The 15,999-nt window shown below is 39.1% G+C and overlaps 1 protein-coding gene across 4 annotated transcripts in view; it reads left to right on the top strand.

The window, feature by feature from the left end:
• Nucleotides 1-194: 194 nt before the first annotated feature.
• CSNK1D (casein kinase 1 delta) overlaps nt 195-15,999 on the top strand; it is a 32,145-nt gene continuing 16,340 nt past the window's right edge. For all 4 annotated transcript variants that reach the window (XR_003254419.1, XM_026071220.1, XM_026071200.1 and 1 more), the window contains exons 1-8: nt 195-506; nt 6,940-7,050; nt 8,904-9,052; nt 9,504-9,732; nt 10,102-10,272; nt 11,864-12,012; nt 12,544-12,715; nt 13,103-13,242. Coding sequence is in view for 3 of the 4 variants with exons in the window: in XM_026071220.1 (XP_025927005.1) it covers nt 431-506; nt 6,940-7,050; nt 8,904-9,052; nt 9,504-9,732; nt 10,102-10,272; nt 11,864-12,012; nt 12,544-12,715; nt 13,103-13,242 (1,197 nt within the window). In the remaining variant the exon portion in view is untranslated. The remainder of the gene's footprint in view (nt 507-6,939; nt 7,051-8,903; nt 9,053-9,503; nt 9,733-10,101; nt 10,273-11,863; nt 12,013-12,543; nt 12,716-13,102; nt 13,243-15,999) is intronic.

Below are 15,999 nucleotides of genomic sequence, written 5' to 3'. Positions count from 1 at the left end.
AGCAGCAGCCAGTGGCGCCGCGAAACACTCTCCGCGAAGGGGCCGCACGTCCGGCAGCGGCGACCGAAAACAACGCGGAAAAGACACAGCGGGACACGTGACGCRGGCCGGCACCCGCGCGCCACGGCTCTCGGCGCGCGGCAGCGCCCCCGCCCCGCCTGCGGGCGCGCCCCACCCCCGTTGCTAGGGAAGTGAGGTCACGCAGTATGGCGGCTCGGGGCCGCAGCAGCTGAGTTGTCGGGGCTGTGGGGAATCCGCGTCCATCCTGTTGCGGAGCTGCGGCGCCGGTGCCGCCTGCCTCGCCACTATCGCGCGGCGGGACCAAGGCCGCGATGGCATCAGGAGTTGTAGAGCTGTGAGGCGGCAGAGCGCGAGCCGGTAGGGTGGACAGAGCAACCGAACAGGGTCGCGGACGGAGCGAGCTGCCGCTATGGAGCTGAGGGTCGGGAACCGTTACCGGCTGGGCCGGAAGATCGGGAGCGGCTCCTTCGGGGACATCTACCTGGGTAAGGAGGGTGGCTCGCCCGGGACGTGCTTGGCGGGTCTGTCGCTCTGCGGAGAGCTGCGGGAGCCGGGTCGGGCGCTGTTCGAGCTCCCGCCCGCTCCCTGCCCCCCGCTGAGGTTGGGTCGGGGCTGCTCGCGGGACCTCATTTCATTCTGGCTGGAGTTCAGACCAAAAAACGCCTTTCGATATGAGGTACCTTGCCACCGGTGCAGTGATAGTTTAATTTTTTGTTGGCGTCATGTCCTAATTTAGACAGTGCGGAAATCGGGACTTCTGGATTATTTGCCTGCCTCTTCCCATTGTTGTCTTGTGACCTTGGGCACGGTCAACCTTCTCATCTGTAAAACGTGGATAAGGGTGTCAATCCCTTCAACTGAAAAACCATTCAGAAAAATATTTTGAAACAGAAACGTGACCCTCCGTGTTAAATGTAACTGCAGTGGACTAGGAGAATTCACTGTCACAGGGAGGACTGTGTTCTTCCTGTGAGGCCTAAACAAATTAGATAACTAAGGGTGACTAGATTGGAGCTAAAAAAAATTTAAACCCTTCAGAGAATCAACACAGTTCAGCTATCCTGTTGCTTGAATGCTGCCCTTATGTCTTAATACATGCATCATATTCTGCTACTGTGATTTCTATGTGACTGTAAAGTTTGCAGGAATAGGACTGTCTTCTTGTCTATTTATGTAGCTCTCCATCATAATGGTTCACTACATTTGATAAACAGTGGTGTGTACAACACGTTCTGAAAACACGTATTTTTAAAGCACTATATTCTGCAAACTGTCAAACCTTAAGAAATCAGGTAAATCCAGAGAAATGTAAATTTTATATACTGCCACATAAAAATGAACATTTTGCTTTTGAAAGTTGTTATAACTTTCAAAAGGCATATCAAAAGACATGGGGGAAAAAACTTGCCAGAGCTAAGGTAGGTTAAATGCATATGTCCCGAGAGTAAAAAGAATGTCGCTGGCTAATGAATGTAGTACATTAGGCAGTGTACATAGTACATGAGGGTTCGTTTGTTTGGTTTTTTTCTAGACAACAGTACTTTGTATTGCAGCACACAATTGCTGTTCTGAAATAATGTTAGTGAAAGCTGTGCTTGTTTATGTTATTGAGATATTGGTTATCCTTGATATAGAACATATGCCTGCTGGAAATTCCAGGTTTCTAGCAGAAAGCTTGTGGATTGTCTAGAGGTAGAGAACATGATTCTTTCTCTCTCTAATGCTTATATAAAAGACTGAAGACTGTTGTGAGAACAAAAGTGATAACACTTGTGTAAAATCTTCATGTGCTGCCTTTGGGGTTTTGAGTGGAGATTAAGAGAGCAATTAAAATCTGAAAAATCTTAGCTGATTTGGGAAACTCTTACCTCAACTTTTGACTACTCAGGTAAATCCATTCACATTTAAGAACAGCGTATTCATACTTTAATTAGTAATCCAAATTAACTGATAAAAAGAAGTCAGGCAACTCTGTTGTTACTGTCCTATGTGTGGTAGCTAGATTGAAAACAATAGATATTTTGTTTGTCRCTTTTATCTTCATGCGTAGAGCCCACACTAGAAGAATTGCACAGGAGATAATAGTTCTGTATTTATTAGTACAGAACTACTGCCATACTGCATTTTGCACGAGAATTCCTCATCCTTAGATTTTATCCTCTTCGTTTGAGCCCTGAGGAGTCAGTGTGGATTTGCTTTCGGGGCTTACTGCAAATGTGATGATTGAGTCAGCAACTAGTAGAGAATTATATGTCTGGAAGATCCAGCTAATAATATAGATTTATTTTTCCGGGGTAATTGCTGTTTCAAGAAGTGAAATATGGCAGTCTTTTTTTTATAGAGGCCCATGTTGTTTGCCTAACATAATCTCCTAAAACAGAGTTTTTTAAAATCTATGCTTTGTGTGATATGAAACGTTTAAAACAACAACAACAACAAAGTTCATTCAGTTGTTCAGATTGTACAGTAGGGCATAACTACATTAAAATAACTTTTTAAATCCTTTCAGATCTCGTTAATTTTCTTAAGTATAAATGGCTTCCAGTATCCCTAATGAAGTTGGAGGGTGTTGAAGACAGTCCAGTGAGAAGAGGAGAAGGCTCTTTCTTTTCTTCTTCTTTTTTTTTTTTTTTTCCAAATACAGAGCTAACAATTCATTCTCGAGTATCACAGTTCTTTCATAATCTTTCCCGTTCTCTCTCGCACCTCAAAATGTGTCTTCTGGAATTTGGAATGCCCCCAAATTGGCTTACTTAGAATGGTAGGGTCCTACCATTCTACCACAATAGTGGTAGGCGCTATTCTAAATAAAAGAATGGATAAATCTAGTGAAAATAAAATTTAGGAATTTAATGTACCTGCATCTGTTAAAATTACCTTCCAGCAGAAGATGTGAAAGAGTAACACAGATTACGAGATACTCTAAATAGTACAAAACAAGGAACGCCATACAGAAAAAAGAATCGGAGTAAGCATCTGTTTTGTTGCTCARTCCGTGAGGTCAGATATGAATCATGATGGCCTTGTATTTGTTGTGTTTTCATTATTTTTGCATTGCATACATTTTCTTAAGGGTGTTTTTTGGGTAGTTAACTATTATCTAAAATAACCTCTGAGGCTTCCCTGGTGATAGAGGATTTTGCAATTACACTAAATTACATTATTTAAAATAAAATATTTTTACAACTCTTTAGACTTTTTCTATTCACTTACATGTGGTGATTCATATTACACTGCTTATTACTACTTCTCATTTATTAGTACATTTACCATAAAGAAAACAAAGTGGTGATTACAAGGTTATTTTAGAAATTTTGTCCAAAACTTGAGTAAAGGAAGAACAGAGAATGTTAATTTGGATTACTTGAAAGGGTGACTTATATTTTCCTCTCCCTCTGTTTATTTCTACAAGACTAGATACTTTGGTTTCGTTATTTTAATATGAAATCTATTGTTTTCAGAGAGATTATGAGGGTTTATGGAGAAGCAGAGTGCTGTCTAAGGATCCTAACTGATACAGAATCGCAGAATAGTTGAGGCTGGAAGGGACCTCTGGAGACCATCTAGTCCAACCCCCCCTACTCAAGTGGGGTCAGTTAGAGCAGGTTGCTCAGGACTATGTACAGGTGGGTTTTGAATATCTCCAAAATGGGGACTCCACAACCTGCCCACACAACCTGTTCGTGTTCTCAATCACCCTCGCAGTGAAAAAGTGTTTTCTTATGTTCAAGCAGAATTTCCTGTATTTCAATTTATGCCCATTGCCTCTTGTCCAGAGTAATGGACAAAGCTCTTGGGAGGGTCAAGACTATGGTCAATCAAGTAATGGCTTACTAATGTATCGAGCAGGACTTTATCTATAATACTTTCTTCCATGCAGATCTTGCCCCAGTCAAACACAGACATCTGCAACTATCTGTACAAAGAGATGTGCCTTTCAGTGTACCCTGAGGGACATCAATTTGTGTCCATTTCATATCAGAATAAGAAAAAAAAAAAAGCTGCTTCTGGTGCTGATCGCCCATCAGATAATACTCATCGGTGAATGTTTTTCCTGGTCTTGGGGAGGGAAGGTAGTGAGGGTAGGAAAAAGCATAGTCTGCCTTGTAGGAAAGTTCAAAATCAAGGTTATTTCTGTTTTCTTTTCAGTGCAAGATGAGAAGATAATGCCTTCCTCCTTGTATCATCAAGGGGGAAAAATGTATCTGTCCTTTCATGTTTCTGGATTGATGTGCAGCATAGCCCCTTTAAAATCCATCGAAATAATACATTCATAAAATGTGAAAGCCTTAGATTACAGATTGAAGAGTTTCTGGTTGCTGCTACTGTCCAGTGACCTAAGTAGTGATCAGGGATCTTGCCACCCATCCCAGTTACAAATGAGTCATATAAGGCAGATATACCGCCTTAGTTACAGTTGGAGAAATTTTTTTCTTCGTGTCTTCTGATACAATAAATGTCTTGCATTTTTTGTATCCAGAGAGAGCTTCAGACAGTTTGTTTTCTTGAGGTGTATTGTGAAATGCCTAATAAATACTAATCCTAATGTTGACTCAGAATAGCACACTTTACTAGAAGCACTACTTTAATACACATGTGTGCGCACACACAAAAAGACATTTTCTTAACCTAATAAGATACATAGCCTTGCATGAATTCAAAGATAATTCAGTGCTCAATTATGTCTTACTATCCAGGGAAAAAAACAGTGAAATGACTGAAACTAGACAAAACAGAAGTTTGAATTTCAAGACTGTGTCTAAAAAGGAACAAAGAAAAAATAGACTTTTTTTTTTTCTTTGCAAAGGTTTCAGAGAATGAAATCACTGAAAACATGAAATCTGCTTGCTGAGGGATAGGGAAACCTGTGGTTCGAGGAGCTGGTGTGATTGCTTCTTGCAGTAAGACTGTGACAAAGTATAACTTTTATTGGACATGGCTGTAGGTGACAAGGTATCTCAGGGAGGCTTCTTCCAAAGGGCCTCTCAATTTTGACTTGAGCAGACAATAATGTATTGGTACTCTGTAGATTCAAACACCTTCATATCCTTTTTTTGCTTTAAGACTAATGGAAAATGTCAAGTAAATGTAGGAGAGATTTCAATGGGAACTTTTATTACCAAAAAAAAAAAAAAGAAAAGGCTTACAGGTAAGTTTCATACCCAGCAAGTATCCAAGAGCTCATAAGGTAGTTTCAGTATTAAATAAATTTGCCCTGCTCCTTACGTAACAGACCTGCCTGCATTATCCTCGTTAACCTTGCAGATAGTGACCAGGAAATGAAACTGCTGTGACATTAGAATAAATGTTTGTAGATGGGTTAAATGCTGTTTTAAGGGTAGAAATAAAGGCTTGGTTAATACAGAGAGGTCACAGATTGAGTTCCATGGGGGAGTATTTTATAGCTTGTGCTATTCAACATAATCATAAATGAATCAGAAAATGAACTGAATACTGAGGTAATATAGTTTACTGATGGTGAGAAGATATTTATATTGATAAAAGCAATGGCCAACTGCAAGGCTGTGGGAAGATTTCAGTGTTGAGCAACCTGGCAGTGAAACAGCAGAGGAAATTCGATGCACATAACTGAGAAGTCACGCACATTTAGGTGGGGGGATAGCCTATCTTTATAGACACAAGGATGAGCACTGAAGGAGCTTCCTAGCTTCAGGAACAAGATTTTGGAGTTACGATAGTTCTGTGAATACATTAGCTCAGTACTCAGTAATGGTCAAAAAAGGCATAGACAAGTTACTAGGAATTATTAGGGGGGAAAAAAGCTAATTGGAAAAAATCATAATACTATTGTTCATCTGTAACTTGATTACTTTGTGTGGATCTCAAAAAGGCATTATAAAACTGAAAAAGGTACAGAGAAATGAAATAGGAATAATACAAAATGACTTGTATACAAAAAATGACAAGGGCTTCCTAACTGGGAAAAGAGTTAAGTGAGATAGGGTGGAAGTCCGTGAAATCCTGAGCTTCATAGAGAAAATGAATACAAAGTGATCGTTTGCTGTCTCTTTCCAAACAAAAACTACTGGACCTCAAATGAAACTGTTAGGAATGAGTATCAAAACAAACAGCAGGTGATATTTCAAATGATCCTAAACCACAAGGCAGGGCAAAAAAGAGAAAACCAAATTCTGAAAGTAGAGAGGCTCAATGAAACTTAGTGTCACGCGTCTCCATTTGCAAATTCCTATTTCCCTGTAGTTCTGAAGTAGCTAGGCTGTGAGCATATAGATTACTTGACTCGGTGCTCCTTTTCAAGAATGTCAGCTTTTCCTCCTTTGCATTTCAACTTTGAAAGTGAACAGATAAGCTGATTTTTCAGTCACTTGGTTGCTGAAACAAGAATTCTGTATGATCGAAAAACTGCTGTTTGGGAGGACAAGTGCTTGGTTCTAGATACCTGCCACCCAAACAGATAAAATCATAAGGCGTCAGAATATACATGGAATATGCTGAGATTCAGAGAAGTTGTAGTCTCTGTTTCCAAGGCATAAGAGCAGGCAATCTGAATTCCTAAAATTTCTTAATTTTGTAGGGATGTATCACCACATGCTGAACCTGTAAACATTCAGTGGGAACACCTACACCACAAACAGGGAGTGGAAAGACTCCCCTCAAAAGATGCACTCCTATTTTTTTTTGATACAGGATAGCAGCCTTTGACTTCCTGTGCTACAGTGTCTAATGCCTGTGTTCTCCTAAACTGCTAGTGTGTTGGAGAGAAATTAGAAGACTTCAGAAGAATTTTAGATAATCATGTCTGAAAGTACCTGACAACATCTGGATGTTTGCCATGGAGAAATAGCTTGTCAGTGTTTGCTTAGTTTCAGTCTTTACAAAGGAAATGCAATCTGAAAAAATATTTTGACCGATGTTGTTAAATTTTTCTGGTTTTAGGAACTGATATTGCCGCTGGAGAGGAGGTTGCAATTAAGTTGGAATGTGTGAAGACCAAACATCCTCAGCTCCACATCGAGAGTAAAATCTACAAAATGATGCAGGGTGGAGGCAAGCAAATTCTTTTCCTTCTTAAGAGACTTAGTTGTTTTTATGTCTTTGATGCATCTTCCATCTTTAAGTATTTAATAGTTAAGATCCCTTTTGGAAAATTATGAGGAAGTGGGAAAGGTGATGGGGTAGGTGAGGTATAGAGTAGCAGTTTCCAGTTTATGGCTACCAAACCTCATGATATCCTGTAATATCCTCCAAAGATGCTTAGGGTCCCAGAGTATTAAAAAATGAAAACCAAGACCAATATGGATCAAAGTTTGGTCTTGCCTGGCAGTACGCTGCTTGATTGGTAGTATTTCTCATGGATCAGTGAAAGCAGGTAACCACTGGTGTTGAGAATTTAACCTGGCTTCCTTAATATAGTAGCACAAATTCTAAACTTAGTAAATTCAGGTTAATTTTTGTTACATGTGCTAGTATTCTTTCTTAGTTAAAAGTATTTCCTTGCTGTAGGAAATCTAACATGTAGTGGCATTAATAGTAGAGAACATGAGTGAAGCAACTACATAGCTACTGCGTGGTATTCTGCTAGGATAACTCGCTTACTGGTTTTAGAATTCTGCAAGTGTAAGACTCCAGTGCAGTTTTGGGACATAAATTCAGTATAGTTAAACTTGCTTTTATTGCGTAATCTGTGGAATTCTTTCTGAGAAATGTTATACTTTGCATAAAGGCTACATTCCACACTATATCTCAAAAAAAAAATGTGGTAATCGTATATCTAAAAACAGATGGTAATGTGTATTTGCAAATGAGTAGAATTAGGGTTGTTCAGTCATCTTTGAATTCCTGCCTTTCCTCGGTTGATTGCTGTCTCGGTGTAACCTGGCTAACCTTAATGGAATAAAATACTTCCTGTATAGGCTTGCTAAAGCCAGGATGGTGGGTTCCTTCTGCTGATGGACACTGTGCAGAGGCAGGTGATGGAAAGTAAAGTAACCACATAAGTGGGGATTCCCTGTGAAGGGAATTCAGGAGAACTTAATTTATACTAAATAAAGATATAAAGTAAAATTAATTATACCACTTCACTTCCAAATTACATAAAAATAACTCACAATAAAGCCATTTGAAATTCTGAGTGAGAATATCTACATCCAGGTATAATTCAAAATATTTGAGCAATTGTACAGTTTTATGTGAAATAACGTTCCTGAGTTTCTCCATGTAGCAGGGCTACCTTTAGCTATGTCAAACTGGGTATACAGCCGTATAGCATGTCTCATAAATGGTGCTACTTCAGTAGAGATTCACCGAACAGCAAATACATTGGAACTGGAGGAAAGGCAGTAACGTGAAGCAAGGGGGAAAATAAATTCCAAATTCAGAGGGAATAGAGAGGTATTTTACAGTGATCTTGTAGGCTTGAAAGTAAGTAGTTAATTTCGGAACTCTTCTTTAATAATAGCATTTAGTGATTTGGCCAGTGTCTGTATTTTCAGACTTCCAGTTTGCTCCTTATTGACGTCTTGGGTACTACATGACTGTTAATATTTATAAAATGTTTAAGGTTCAAATCCAGCAAAACCACTAAATGCTTTCAAGTGTTTAGTTGGATCATTACAAGCTAAGCACAAAGACTGTGAGGTTTCTGTGAAAGAGAAAAAGGTTATTTTAGATCTCTCTTGCTGTATTTTTTATATTAGTCCTTCTATGAAATTATCAGACTTTTAATTTCAGGAAGGCTGAAGGTAGCATGAAATATTAAGCTTCAGTGGAAATACAAACATTCACAGTAATGACCCTCTTAGAATCCATCTTATGAGCCTTGAAGATTTGTGTGTGAGACCTCTATAAATCAAAAAAAAAAAAAAAAAAAGGTACTGAATAAACTGTTTTCTTTGTTCCAGTGGGTATTCCCACAATTAAGTGGTGTGGAGCTGAAGGGGATTATAATGTAATGGTGATGGAGTTGTTGGGACCAAGTCTTGAAGATCTCTTCAATTTTTGCTCAAGGAAATTTAGCCTCAAGACAGTTCTCTTACTTGCTGACCAAATGGTAGGAAACTGCTTTGGTGTTCTTGTTAATGAAGTATGTTGGGCATATTAACATTTCATAAGAGAGATCACAACCAATTATATTCTCTCTTTGGTAATTTAGAGGTGAATAGGGTATATCACATTAGAGAAAAGGCTCAAAATTAGTTTTGTTTCTGTAAACATACAGTCTCTCATCAAAAGTCCGAGCCATTTGCAAACCAGGTATTATACTGCTCAAATACAAGCAAATTCCCCCAAGAACGTTTTTTAGAAACAAAAGTGGGATAGATGCAGGGAAAAAATAGAGAGAAAGTTCATCTACTGTCTTTTAAATTATATTCTCTTAATGCCCCTATGTTTTACAATAAAAAGTTTATTTGCTTGTTTTATTATTAAGACCGTGTTTCTAGTGCTTTTTAAGAAAAAAGTATATGCCCAACCTCTCAGTTGTTTTCATCCTCTGTATCTAGATTAGTCGAATTGAATATATTCACTCTAAGAACTTCATCCACCGAGATGTGAAGCCGGATAATTTCTTAATGGGCCTGGGAAAGAAGGGCAATCTTGTCTACATAATAGACTTTGGATTAGCAAAGAAGTATCGAGATGCTCGAACTCACCAACATATCCCATATCGTGAAAATAAAAACTTAACAGGAACTGCCCGTTACGCATCCATCAATACTCATCTTGGAATTGGTGAGTTGGAGAATGCAATAAATAGAAAATTTAGTGTCGATTTAGTTTAGATGTCGATAATTTTAGCAACCAAATGTTGCTTTATGGAGGCATAGAAGACAGTCCCTATTCCTGATGCTAACAGTGCAGTATGCTTAGGCTTGTGTTGGTGGGGAGGGACTCGGTCAGGTTGTAATTTCACAGAATTAACACATTTTTAATAACTGCAAAGATCATAGGCTTTTCTAATATTGGATGAGTTTAACATGGACATACTAACTTTCAGCAGTCTGTTGTGTTTTTAAGGCTTTTTATGACATTGTTGCACAGTGTTGTTTTTTTCCAGTAGAAAATCAAACCTAATGAGTCCACTTTTTTATGCTGTTGTAGAGCAATCTCGCAGAGATGACTTGGAGTCCTTGGGCTATGTACTGATGTATTTTAACCTGGGCTCCCTCCCCTGGCAGGGACTGAAAGCAGCAACAAAGAGGCAGAAATATGAACGTATCAGTGAAAAGAAAATGTCTACACCCATTGAGGTTTTGTGTAAAGGATATCCTTGTAAGTTACTCTTTTGTGGCACTGACTCTAGGTGTTTATTTTTTAGTGGTATTGCTTTTTTGTTTACATTGAAATCTAGCTCCTGTATCAGTGTTGCGTTTGAAGCATGTAATTTACCAGTCTTTCTGACTTGTCTTAGTGCGTGGGCATGTCCATAATAGAGATACTGTGCTTTCAAGACTGGAATCTTTGTGTTTCTAGATCATTTCTACTTATCCCCTGTGTTAAGTATTTAATGTGCAATCATTGCCATGCCTTTGAGATTGAAGGTTGGCTCAGTATATCTGATCTACACTATGTTGTGCATGTATGCATATATGCTGCCTGGTTAACTGCAATAGCTAAACAGCTTTTTGAGAAACTACCCGTTTCTTCATATGTGTGGGTACTGTTTCATGGATGATTAGGACTGTATAGCCAAGCTCACCTATTACCTATTGTAGTTGTTTCATTTAGTAATTGTCGTGCTTGATTCATCTAGTTTGCTTGGTCGGTGGCCAGCATCTGTGACAAGTGTAAGAAACCCTCCTATATCCTAGTGTGATCCCTCAAAGCTAGTCTTTTCTTCAGTTTGGTATTGTCTCCATGTTAATAATTAGACAGTTTTTGAATCATGCAAAATCATGCTTAATCTGCTTTAAAACTTGTTAGCATTAACTGCTATTAGAGAATATTGTTCTCTCTCAGGAAAAGTTCTGTCTCTACTCTTTCCGCACTCTTAGCCTCAACAGCTACTGACAATAATGAGAACCACAGCTGTTGTTATGGTTGTATGAAAACTTATTTTCTTTGATCTGTTTCAAATGTCACTTCATTTACATTCCTTTACGCTCATTAACTGTTTCCGTCTTCTGGGGTTAGCAGACAGGGAAAAGTAATCAATTTTTCCTGCGCTATTTGTTAGAATTTCTTATTTAACATAAAATTATCAATGTAATCTTTCAGCTGGAGACATTTGAACTCAAAAGCTGACGTTTTGATACTAGTGTTACCTTTGGAGCATTGCATTCGCAGCCATATTCTGTTTTGATTGTGTAGCTAATATTTTGTGTGCCATGTAAAAGCAGATGTTCAGAATATTGAAAATCTAAACTTGCAACATGACTTACTTGGGAGATTGCTATGTGTACATGTTCTGTTCCTCTTCTCCCTTCCTGTCCCTCATCTTTGTGAGATGTTAAGTAGCAGAAATGAATCTTCGTGTGACTTTACAGCAAAAAGGTGCTATTCCATGTCCTGAGAGAAGTTCAGTTTAAATACATTCAGAGCAGAAAAGGCAAAAAAACCCCACCCCTCTTTCCATTGCTGCAACTATAGTTTTAAACCTGTCTCCTCTCTGTCTTCTCAAACCCTAACATTCAGTCTCTTTGCTGTTGACAAGTGGGATCTTTGCCTACTCTGCAATAGACATATAATTCCTTTTTCTGGGTGTACTTTGACAGATGGGATATAGTATTGCATTCACTAGGCACCAAGTATTCGGTTACTATTGTCTTTTTCTGAGTTCGGGAGGTTCTCTATTCTTATGGCTCAGAATTATAATAAGCAAGTGTGAAGCTGGAGAAAAAAAACAGGCTTTTTCTTATTACAGCTGAATTTGCTACATATTTGAATTTCTGCCGTTCTTTGCGTTTTGACGACAAACCAGACTATTCCTATCTAAGGCAATTATTCAGAAACCTTTTCCACCGACAAGGATTCTCCTATGACTATGTGTTTGACTGGAACATGCTCAAATTTGTGAGTAGCCGACATAGCTTACTAGAACAAATTTTTTGTGATGATATTTTTTATTACATTGTCAGTTTGAGTTCTTTACTGATATGTTTTGTCTCTTCCCCTGGAAGCTTTATTGTCTAGGAAAAAGATCAGGAAATCAGGAAATGCAGGAGTTGCAGGAGTCATGAGACGAGGTTGAATGGCAACTAAGCTGCAGTTAGAGTTTTAAATGTATAAGGCTTTTGAGGTATTTCCGTCAGGGCAGTCMCCAGGTTAGGTTGCTGAATTGTTTTCTTCCATCTTGATCTTCAGCACCGGTCACTTGAAACTGTTATGAGGTGTCCAGCTGCCAAAACAGTAAGCATGTACATTACATTTTGAAGACTATTCCAACAGTTGTATGAACTGAATTTATGACAGTTTCCAAGAAATTTTACCAAAAATTAATGCCCTGGCAAATTGCACTTAACAGTTTTAATTTTCAGTATTTATCTGAATATATAGTTGTAAGTTGTGCAGTACTCCAAGTTGTTCACTAGTCTCAACCCACAGGGTGCAAGCAGAGCTGCTGAAGATGCTGAACGTGAAAGGAGAGAACGGGAGGAAAGATTAAGACATACACGAAATCCAGCTGTTCGTGGCTTACCCTCCACTGCTTCTGGCAGGCTGAGGGGAACGCAAGATGTAGCTCCTCCTACTCCTCTTACCCCAACTTCACATGCTGGTAAGTGAGCAAATACCAGGATAGATGCGCCTTGCAGAATACTCTAATTTGCAGTTTGTTCCTGGTAGTTGGAAATCAGGAATTAGAATTAGGATACCCGACTGGTATTTTTCTTTAGAGTGTGCGTGTGTGTGTGTGTGCGCGCACGCGTGCGTGTTGGTTTTTTTTTTTTTTTTTTTTTTTAAACAGATTGAAGGTAATCGTACGCACCCATTACCTGCCAGTTGCTACTTACAGATTTCTGTGGATATAGAACAAAGCCCCTAATTTCTCTGATTTGGCTCTGCGGAAGCCATATAACCAAACAGCAAGAGTTCAATTTTTCCAAGCAATCAGGGTTTAATTCCATTTCACGTTATCAGAATACTAATGGAGTTTTTCTCACAGCCAACACCTCTCCTCGGCCAGTGTCTGGTGTAGAACGAGAAAGGAAAGTGAGTATGCGATTGCATCGTGGTGCCCCAGTCAATATCTCGTCATCTGACTTAACAGGCCGACAAGATACCTCTCGCATGTCAACTTCACAGGTAAAAAAGATTTTTGTGTAATGCAAAAATGAGGGTGATTTGATCAAGTTAGTTTGCTAAAAGAGCATATCGACTAATTGATGAGATTTCATATTGATTTTTCAGACAATGTTCACTCGTATAAATGCTCGAAGTTTTACCTGAATGTTTGTGACATGGCTGTAGGCTACTGTGAAAATTCTTGTACCTTGGCAGTGATAAACCTAAAATGCTCAAAGTAATGAGGAATCTTTGCTGTACGAGATGATGCAAAATCCTAGGGATACAGATTTTTTTGCCTACAATTATAGCGTTTAGCTCCTTTGGTCATTGAATTTCTCGTATCAATTATCAGTGAGGAAGCAAAGCAAGTTGGAGTCAGTTGTGAGTCATGTTTCCAAATCAATGAAATGGATAATATTGGTACAGAATAGAAAAGAGAATTCGTAAAGAATAGAAAGGCACAGCAGTGAAGAAATACTGTAGTGCAATATGGTAATTCAGAGCAGATAAGCCATATTCATGGATGACTGAAAGGTCACAGAAGGCTCTGTTGAACAGGGTGGCAGAAGGTTGAATGATGCAGTGATTCATAGCTACAGCCTGCACTGAAATCATCCTTGTTGGCCACAGTGACTTAGCAAAGAGATTTTAGGAAAGCTGCTTTTTAGGACTGACCAGCAATATTTAAATATATTTTAAACTCTCTATGCTATAGCTGAAACATTCCTTTGTCAGAGCATTCACACAGGCTTGTCCTAACTAGCCAGTCACCTGATTTTGTGCAGCTTGACTTCAGTCTTACCTACAGAATAGGGAATCTCTTGTTCTATAGGTAGACTGCAACACTAATGGGAGAGGAGTATGTTATGAGGGCTGGTGTGGTTGCCTGCAGGTTTTGTCATTGTCCCTCAGCGCTGTGCTGGGCATTTAAACACATAATTTTTGCTGTGGACTCATGTTATTCCTTGTTGATAAACATACTGTGTTGATTTGGAAAAAAAAAAATTCCTTTGGCTTCTTCATTTCTTTGGCAGAATTAATTATTTGGGATAATATGTGTTCTTGTACATTAAATCTTAGTGCTAGAGAGAGAACTCTTTTAGATGGAGGTCGGATGGGTGTCTCTAATGGAGACTGAGGCCACAGGGCTTTTTTTGCGAATGGATGTTATGTTCTGGCCTGAACTACAAATGAGAAAGAGATAAGACAGTGAAAACACAATGGAATCAGAAAAAATGTCAGTCTGGAATTCAGTCTTACTAAGAATAATAAGAAAACCTGCCAGAGGGGATTCATTTGCCAAAACAATAAAAAGATGATAAATACCTGTGTCACAGAAGTTTTTTTAATCAAACTCAATCTTCTTTTAAGAAGAAAATGTGCTTCCCTCATCTGTATAACAGGAAAAGAAACAGCACAACAAAATATTTTATAGAATGAGAAATTGGAAACAGTGGAAGAGTGTCCATGTGTACAGTGAACGATGAGCAGCATCCTCTGATTAAGGCAAATTTTGCCTCACTTCAGCCTGCACCATACAACTTCTGTATTAAATGAAGCAGAATTTTGGGGGACTTTAGCACTAGAACCTACAAATCCTCTGTCTCATTTGACATCCAGTTTGCATGGTGAATAAACAGCATGATATGATTTCATTTCCTTCTAAATGTTAAGTTAGAAAACTAGAACTGCAACTGTGATTTTCTTCCTGCAGCTTTTTCAGGAAGAGATAGAACTTTTAAAACGTCTGTAACACTATTTCAATGCTTTTAGGCATATCCCCATCAAAGGTGTCTGAGTATAGGAGAAGATGCCATGTATCCATTTAGAAATCTGTGAATGGTCCTATTTTTACCTGACAGTTAAGGTCTTGAACTTTGAGATGTCAGTGATCTGAGGGAGAACAGTGCTACTTTGGATTTCTAACAATTTAACCCCACCAACTTAAAAACCTAGGGCTGTAGTTCACATACCTTTTAAGCTGACGCAGTTGCTAGAAAAGCAGGCCCTCTCTTGCATCAGTATCACCATTCATACAGACAGATGCTGAACTGGATTGGAGAACTAATTCTGCTGTAACAAAAGCAGAGTGGGATTTTTTTGGGGGTAGCTTTCAGGTGGATGAATGCTGTTTCACCATGTAGCTGCACCAACCTTTGTGCTGGCACAAAGGATGGACAGTGCAGGAGGAAATATGAGTGGACAAGCACAGGAGACAGGTGAGGCTGTCTCTCTTGGCTTTGGTGGCAGTTTTTGCCAGCTTAAAATGTTCACATTGAACTACAATTCACGCCACCAAAAAATCTCAGGTTGAAATACTTTATGGCTGAGATTTATGAGCAATATGAAAACGAAGAGGTCATAACTGGGCATGGTTATGTTTTAATTATCCATACTGAAGTGTGTGGTGAAATACTGGTTTGAAGTTTCTGCGAAGCTCCAGTCTGGTTCTGGGCTCCCTCTTACAAGAGAGATCTGGACATATAGGAGTGAGTCCAGCAAAGGGCCGTTAAAATGGTTATGGGATTGGAGCATCTGACGTATGTGGAAAGGCTGAGAGAGCTGGGATTGTGTAACTCTAGAGAAAGGAAGGCTCAGGGGGTTTTATCAATGTGTAAAATACCTGATGGGAGGGTATAGAGAAGATGGAGCCAAATTCTTCTTAGTGGTGCCCAGTGAACGGACAAGAGGCAATGGGCACAAATTGAAATACAAGAAATTCCATTTAAACATAAGAAAAAAACCTTTTTTTRTGGTGAGGGTGGTCAGGCAGTG

This window comes from Apteryx rowi, unplaced genomic scaffold, assembly GCF_003343035.1.
Source record: "Apteryx rowi isolate R43461 unplaced genomic scaffold, aptRow1 scaffold_1073, whole genome shotgun sequence".
NCBI lineage: Eukaryota > Metazoa > Chordata > Aves > Apterygiformes > Apterygidae > Apteryx > Apteryx rowi.
Note: the sequence above shows the minus strand (reverse complement) of the source record. Positions and strands in the feature narration are given on the sequence as shown.